Genomic DNA, 8,307 nt, shown 5'->3' with positions numbered 1-8,307 from the left:
CCATCTTCCCGTGAACCCGCACTCGATAAATGCAGGTATACTTCGGGTTTCCCCAGTTGCTCTTGACAAGAAATTTGACGTATGAAAAGGCTCTGAGAAGTGCCTGTGAGGAAAAGAGGCAAAAGGAAACGGAGGCGTCAAGAGCCAGAGTGCAGTCAATGGATCTGCCCCTGCCAGCCCGGCTCCTGCGCAGGAACCAGCTCCCAAAAGTGCTGCAGACCCCAGTGCCCAGCGAGAAAGCGTTCACGCTCTTCCTGCTGCGGACATGCGGGCAAACCTGCTTTGCTCCCTGGCATCTCTCCCCGGCATGTGGACCGTACCTGCAGCAGGAACGTCTGGATGGGCTCTTTCAACACATTGTACATGAACGTCCCAAGCAGAGTTTCCTCTTCTCCGTCCGCATCCAGTCCCTCAGGGGCAAAGCACAAGGAGAGCAGCTCAGACTCATCCCAGCACCGCGGGGATGTACGCGCTGGATGAGCCCCGTCCCGTTCCCAGCCTCTCCTGGGACCCCAGCGCTCGTCTGGTACTGGTTGGACTGGAGCTCAGTCTCCGCCTGGAGTTTTGGTGAAGAACCCTGAGGTGCCCTGGCCAGACTAAGTCTTGAGAAGCAGGAAACCTCTCAAGCCCTTGAAGTATCACGCCAGGGCACGGCCGGGCTCAGGAGAGAGCGGGACACAAACCTCCGAGGATGCACAAAGTCGCTGTCACGGTGTTGCCCCAGGGCAGAAGCACCCAGCAGACACTTACAAGGACGGCGACGTCTCTGGGGGCGCTAATGACGGACCCAGAGGGAGAGGCTTCCTTGGAGATGTGCTGCACGGTGACGGCGCTCAGGTGGACTCGTGCTGGCAACCGGATGACCGCCTGGCCCTGACGCCCTTGGAAAGGCCAGTAGTTCCCTGGGGAAACATCCAGCTGCACCCAGAACAGCAGAGAAATGAAGCATGAGAGAGCGCTGGGGCCAACACAACTGCTCCTGGAGCTTGCAGCGCAGGCACCGGGGTGTCTGTGGGGTCTGCTGCAGCTGGGAAATGTCCCTGAGATCAGACCCCAACTTCCCAGGAAGGAAGGAAACCAGCACTGAGGATTTCTGCTGCCCTACCTGCAGAACAGCCTCAGGAGGGCTGGCAGCACAAAACAGCTGTATAACGCTGCAGATCCAGTTCCCTTGGCAGCTGCAGGTTTGGGAAGTTCTCTGCGTGTCGATGGCGGCACCTGGAAGGAAAGGGGGGCAGATGACTGCGAGCGGAGGACTCGGTGCTCAGACACGACCCATGAGGCCGCTGCCAGCTCCTCGTTTTTCAGTCCTGTCCTCATCACCAGTCTGGAGAGTAGCGCCGGGAGCACGGCTGGGCTGCTTGTGTCCGTACCAGCGCTCTGCAGGGCCCAGTCAGACATCTCCACGGAGACTTGCGAAGCCGCCTCGGACGCTGCCTGGTTGAGGAACAGCACGGTCAGCAGTCCAAGCCCACCAACAACCCCAAGGAGGCTTTCTCGGGGCTTCTGCCCAGCCAAACCTCCTTCCCCAAATGCACGCTCACCTTCCTCGCGCTGATGAGCTGCACCCTCAGCTGAGCCACCTCCTGCAGCAGACGCCGCATATTTTGAGTTTGTGCCGCCAGCAAAGCCTGGTAATCGCTAAAGGACCAGGAAAGCAGATCTCGTCAGAGAGATGTCCATCCCCTCTGGGGAGCGTCGGAGCTCAGCACGGAGCACAGACACGGGTGCTCGCCCGGGCTTTGCCAGCGCTTCCCTCCTCACCAGGCTGAGCAATGCAAAGGCCAGAGGGAAGGACGGGAGCCCTGGCCTTAGGAAAATGGGTGCAGGTAGCACGAGGTGTTGGCTGAGGCTTCTGCACAGACCCAGTTCCAGCTCAGGAAACATCTCTTACCTCCGAGTCTTCCGTTCGATCGCAGACCCACAGATCTGCTCCTGAAAGGGAACAATTCCCCGTTAGAGTCTCCACCACCAGAGCTGCCGGGGCTCCCCGGGGAGGCTTCCCCAGGAGACATGGCACAAACTGCTCTTTCTTTGGGTCGCCCTGCACGGAAGCAGAAGAGCCCGTGATTTCTCCAGATGCTGTCAGCAGCGCTCCCTTGCAGGAGCCACCCACCTCCATCCATCCCTTTGCCCGGGTTGTCCACCCTGGCATCAAGGTTGTGCAATAAATGCCAAGAGCCACCAGGAGCAACAGGAGGATGACTCGGAAGCACCTCATGTCCCTCAAGAACTGTATCCTCTGCCTGTCCATCACAAACCAGTTCTTTTTGGGGCCATCTTGTGCCTGAAAAAGAGAGTCCAGGGGCTGTCAGGGAACCAAGTGCTGAGCGAACCCCTTCACAGCTGGATTTGCATTCTTAGGCTGAAAAGCTGGAGGAACCTGATTTCTGTCCACACTGCTCAACACTAATGGCAGCTCTTCCCCAGAGGAAGAGCTGCAGGAGCACCTTCTGAAAGAGAAGGAAAACAATCCATAAAGAGCAAATGAAGACTCTTGTCAGCAGCCTTGTGGTGTGGACCTCGCTCTCTCTTTGGCTGAGAAACCAGGATTGTTCTCACATAGAATCACAGAATAGTTTGGCTTGGAAGGGAGCTTCAAAGCACATCAAGTGCAACCTCGTGCCATGAGCAGGAACATCTTCACCCTGATCGGGTTGCTCAGGACACCGTCCAGCTTGGCCTGGGGTGTCTCCAGGGATGGTTCATCCACCACCTCTCTGGGTACCTGGGCCAGGCTCTCACCACCCTCAGGGCCAACGATTTCTGCCTCATGTCTGGGCTGGGGAACACGCCCTGTTGTCCCCTTTGTTTGCACTGACCCTGGACATCCCCTTCCCCCTGTCCACAGCAGAAACCTGCGCTATGTACACGGCAAAGACGGACACACTCAGCAGACGTGTCCACAGGGAGACCAGGGCACCTGTCCCATGGCAAGTGAGGCTGAAGACAATCCCTGGGCAAAAAAAAACAGAGACAAGTCAGGCCTGTTTCTTGAGGTCTCCTCTCCAGGAGTTCACCCCCTTTGTCTATTTCTTGTATATCTCCAACCCTGGCATGCCTGGGTGCGGAAGCAGAGGGCAGAGGTCTCACCCTGCTCTTTATCGTTTTAAGGGCTGTGCAGAGAAGTGCTACTTAGGTGCACAGTGCCACTTCCTCCACGATGTCGGCGAGTACATGGCCGCAAAGCTGGGCCACCTGGGCCGCAGCTGCGTGCTCTTCCAAACCTTCAGCAAGTGCGTTTACGGTGCCACCTGCCGCTTTGCCCAGTCCCACCTCGGAGCCGGCTACCAGAACATCGTCAACTGAGACCTGGCCAAGCAGTGGGAAGGGAAGACGCTGGTGAGGAACAACCTCTCCAAGGACCTCCAGCACCAGCTGCGCAAGAAGAAGTTTAACTTCAAGAAGGCCGATGAGTATCTCTGTGGTCTGGCCAAGCCCCACGGCGACAGTGGGAAGGGCGGCAAAGCCACCGGGTGCTCTACAGAGGAGCAAGAGGTGCCCAACTGCACAACAGCCCAGGAGGGCCTGGGAGACGGCCCCGAATGTCCTGTGCGACCAGAGCAGGGAGAAGATCCCAAACCAGACGCCTCGCAGAGCGATGAGGAGCCTTCCTCCATCAAAAGAGCCAGACCGGTGACAGATGAAGATCTTATAAAGCTGCGGGCATGCGAGAAGAAGGAGGTGAGAGTTTGGTTGAGGGCTGCTGTCTCTTGTCAAGTGGCTGAGATTGTGCTTGGGAAGACAGGAGGGAGCTCTGGGCTGGGTGAGAGGCAGAGGACAGAGCTGCCTGGGGACCGTGTTACTGTTGTGAGGAGCGGGATGTGGGAAGGTGAGCTCTTGGGGTCGTGGTGGTGTCCTTGGAGGGGGAGAAGCAAGAGAAGCTGCGGCTCCTTGCACGTGGAGGAGCTGAGCTGTTGGTGAGGGTGGAAACGAGCTGCTGGAAGAGTCGAGGCTGGGGCTGGTTGGTTTGTACTGCACGATGCCCTCCTCTCCTCCTTGTCACCTCCCGCCTCTCCTCCTCGTCACCTCTGTCCTTGCACCGGTTAGCCAGTCTCGCATCCCTTCGTCTGTAACTGCTTTGAGTTTTCTCCAAGCCGAGCAGTGAAAACAACTGGAGCGGTTCAGTTTCTGGTTCTTTCATCCAAACAATACATTCTCAGGGAATAGCTGAGGTTCCTGAACAAAACCGGTGATCTTCTGGTTTTCCCACTGAGTTATATTCACGGCAAGTGATAAACTTGCTGACTGGAATATCTTCCTCCATCCCTCTTGTTTCCCAGCTGGAAATCCAAGGCAAGCTCTACTTGGCTCCACTCACCACGGTGAGTAGATCATTCTCTCCTTTTGTCAAATGTTGCTGTTCCACATTTGGAGCAGGGCAGATCTGAAGAACCACATCTCTGCTGTCTCTCCCAGTGTGGTAACCTCCCTTTCCGAAGGATCTGCAAGCGCTTTGGGGTGGATGTCACCTGCGGAGAGATGGCTGTGTGCACCAACCTGTTCCAGGGCCAGTCCTCCGAGTGGGCTCTCCTCAAATGCCATCACACCGAGGATATTTTTGGGGTGCAGGTGAGTGCTGTCACCTTGATAACCTAAAAAAATGATAACTCACTTCTGAAGAGAAAAGCTGCTTCTTGAACTCAAGCAACCTGTCCCCTCCTAGGTAGCTGGAAGGGGTGTTTCCAGACACAACGACCAAATGTGCAGAGCTCCTGAACCAGACAATTGAAGTAGACTTTGTAGACATCAACGTGGGGTGTCCCATTGACCTTGTCTACAAGAAGGTAAGATGTTCTCTAGCACGTTTTGTGAGTCCTGTTGCTCCAAGTCTTGAGATACTCCAAGTCTCAGCTGCATCCCCTGAGCAGAGAGCTGCTGTGGAGCAGCTCCAAGCAGCATCTTCACTATGCGAGGAGGCAGAAAATCTTGACTCTCCCGCTTTTTGTCCCCCAGGGAGGAGGCTGCGCCCTGATGACTTGGACCAACAAGTTTGAACAGATGGTCCGAGGGATGAACTCGGTGAATCGGCGCATCTGCCAGCAGCGGGGGATGAGCTGATGGAGCTGACTCCTGCCTCACCCTCCATTTCTGCAGGTGCCGGACATCCCGCTGACTATGAAGATATGGACGGGGGTGCAAGAGAAGATGAACGTGGCTCACAAAATAATCCCCAAGATCCGTGAGTGGGGAGCCTCCATGGTCACGGTACAGGGATCATTGGCCGGTGTCCGGGGAACTCTGCGCAACACGGGGGTGACTTTACCACTCCCCGCAGCCCAGCGGCTATTTTAAACACCTTTGCCAAGCTGCGTACGAGCTTTTAGTGTTTTCTGCTCATGACAGTGAAAAATTCAGGTGCGGGGAGTGTTTTCGTGGGTGCTTCTGAGCTTTGCGTGCATGACAAAGGGAGACGGTCCCTGCGGTGCTCTGGGAGGGAGCTTTCAGCCCAATAAACCTCATTCCAGAGGGATCCTTGACCGCTGCCCGTGTCATTTCCTTTGCTGAAGCCCATTATTCCCAGTCTGCTCTGCCTCCTCCGGGCGTTTTTTGGGGTCTCACTGCAGGTTTCTTCGCCAGCTCCACGGCCGGTCCCGGGAGCAGCGCTACACGAGGGGCGTGGACTGGGACTACGTAGCAGAGTGTGCCAGAATAGCCAGCCCCATGCCTCTCTTCGGTAGGTGTTTCGTTTTGTCACGTGGAGTGGAAGTGCTGCGTGTTGAATTCAGGAGGATTAGCCTGAAGGAGGTGGAGTGTCAGCAACATCCCTGGGGGGCTCAGAACATGAGCTGCGGGGCCTCTTTGGGCAATCTGGCTCTTGGACCCCGTGTCCTTTGTGAATTTTCTCCCATGCCTGGATTCGCTCAGCTTGACTTGCCCTCTGTATAGCTCTGACCTCTGGCTTCTCCCTTCTGGACAGGAAACGGTGATATTTTGTGTTATGAAGATTCTAATCGAGCCCTGCAGATGGGCGTTTCGGGAATCATGATCGCAAGGCAAGTACTTGTGTTCCCTGTCGCGGTTGAGACGGACAAACGACATGGACCAAGTTCTTTCAAGATGAAAGTAATAGGTGCCATTTATTGTTACAAGTGCATTTTTATACAATTCTACCAGTTCATGTGTCTTTTCACTATTGGTTACAAGTTACAGCACTAACATCTCATTGGTTAATTTTGCTATCATCCATGTTATTCTTCTATCCCCTTGTCTCTCACGGGTATATCTCTTCTCTCTCCGGATACTCCTTTACTCCCATCCTTCTCAAGGGTAAATCTTAATATCTTCAAGGCTGATCTCTACTCCCATATTTTCTGTCAAGGATTCCACAGACCCGCTGCAGTTTCCCACAGTTCCCTACTCGCTTCTGAGCTCCATCGGTGCAAGAATAAAACGGGAATCAAATACCTGAACAGACCTGAAACACCAGAAGTTTCTTCTTGGCGAAACTACTCTTTGAAAGTTGGTAAAATCACTTTGCATCTGTGGGAACATCCAGCAGGTTCCTGTTGAAATTGAGATAAAAATTCAAGCGGCACTGGCTGGCAGGTGAGTGCTGGAAAGCCTCTTAGATTAGTTGGCATGTTCAGAAGCATCAGTGAGGGGAATAACAATGCACTTCTTTGCTGCAGAGGGGCGCTCATCAAACCGTGGCTTTTCACTGAAATTAAGGAGCAGCGCCACTGGGATAGCTCCTCCAGTGAGAGATTTGGGATCCTCAAGGACTTCACCAGCTACGGCCTCGAGCATTGGGGCTCGGACACGCAGGGGGTGGAGAAGACGAGGAAGCTCCTGCTGGAATGGCTCTCGTTCCTCTGCAGGTAACTCTGCCGGCCGGGGACGCTCAGCACAGCGAACCCGCATTGTCCGAGGCACCGCACCCACCGCTGTTGTGTTTCACTGCAGGTACATCCCAGTCGGCTTATTAGAACACCTACCTCAGAAAATTAACGAGCGACCGCCTTACTACATGGGGAGAGACTATCTGGAGACGCTGATGGCAAGCCAGAACATGGATGATTGGATTAAATTAAGGTAGGAAAGCATTGAATTTCAGTAAAATCAGTGGGAAGGGACAAGGCAGAGCACAAAGTCACCTTATGGAAAATTTTAGTTGAACCAGCATCCAGGAAATATGTTAAACCACCTCAACTCTAAAGAAAAGTACTGTGCACTGAAAATACAGCGTGCGTTCCAAAGTGTGAAATAGTTCAAGTCTTAAGCGAGGTCAAATGTGATCGCGCTAGCGCTGACTTCCATCATTTTGGGACCTGACCTTAATGCGGTTTGGCACGAGCAGGGTTCTGGCTCCGCACACGCACAGTGAGAGGTTGGGAGCAGCTTTTCGGAGGCTCGTGTTGGTTTTTGGCACGTCCCGGCCAGCGGTGACGCCGCGTTCAGGTCACCAAACCCGGCACCGACCCTGGGGACTCCCTGGCGAGAAGGACGTTGCCCTTACCTGGTGGTCTCATCCCTCCGGGGCTGTGGTTTGGGGCTGAAGCTCAGCACTGTGGGTGCTTTTGTGCAGCAGCCTTCATTTTTAGGGAGATTAAAGTCTTGATTTGAGACACCTGAGTGTAGTCACCATCGCTATAGAGCCACAGGGCCATAAAACAACTGTGTATGGTGCACTGAACACAAACCTCTCCTTATTTTTTTGTTATATTCTTCTCTTTCTTCCAGCGAGATGCTTCTGGGCCCTGTACCTACCAGCTTCACCTTCCTGCCCAAACACAAGGCCAATTCCTACAGATAGGGCTGAGGAGCCCTTTCCCGCGGCTGCAAGTCGAGCGGAGGCATCGAGGGGCGGGTTGGCTCCAAAATGAAATAAAGGTTGATATCTTTAGACATGTGCAGCATCCAGCCCATTTTTTGGGGAGCACACAGTGGTGGGTTCCGTCTCCTCCCAAGTGTCACCCGCCTGGGAAAGCTCAGCCCCTCCGAGGGGGATCCAGGGCTGCTCGAGTTTCCTGATCAGGGAACTGCTGGAGTGAGGTCTGGGCAACACGCACTGTATGACACCCCCTCGTGACCCTGAGGTCCCTTTTTCCTGTCTCTGCATCACTCCAGCGCACAGAAACACAGGCAATGGTCACAAATGTGTTCACTGTGTGGCACAAGGTGCAGCTTGGTCCCCACACACAGCTCAGCTGCATCAACTTGTTCCTTTTCCCCGGAAAAATAATATTTAAAGCAAAAAGCATTTGTACCCACCACCCACCCAACCCCCTGAACCCTTTCCCTGCCCAGGAGGAGCTGGGGAGGCTCTTGAGCTGGGGCGGAACACGGGGAGCCCCAACATTCCTT

General features: G+C 54.6%; 1 protein-coding gene across 1 annotated transcript; it reads left to right on the top strand.

The window, feature by feature from the left end:
• Window positions 1-3,057: 3,057 nt before the first annotated feature.
• LOC309452819 (tRNA-dihydrouridine(47) synthase [NAD(P)(+)]-like) lies at window positions 3,058-7,756 on the top strand (the record flags this gene model as incomplete). Its single annotated transcript, XM_082077493.1, is given in 12 exon segments — window positions 3,058-3,306; window positions 3,310-3,684; window positions 4,284-4,325; window positions 4,420-4,572; window positions 4,671-4,787; window positions 4,957-5,022; window positions 5,098-5,208; window positions 5,581-5,677; window positions 5,921-5,996; window positions 6,633-6,821; window positions 6,907-7,035; window positions 7,684-7,756. Coding segments are annotated over 12 exon segments (1,677 nt in total).
• Window positions 7,757-8,307: the final 551 nt, after the last annotated feature.

This window comes from Streptopelia decaocto (assembly GCF_964273445.1).
Source record: "Streptopelia decaocto genome assembly, contig: HAP1_SCAFFOLD_95, whole genome shotgun sequence".
In the NCBI taxonomy this organism is placed as follows: domain Eukaryota; kingdom Metazoa; phylum Chordata; class Aves; order Columbiformes; family Columbidae; genus Streptopelia; species Streptopelia decaocto.
Note: the sequence above shows the minus strand (reverse complement) of the source record. Positions and strands in the feature narration are given on the sequence as shown.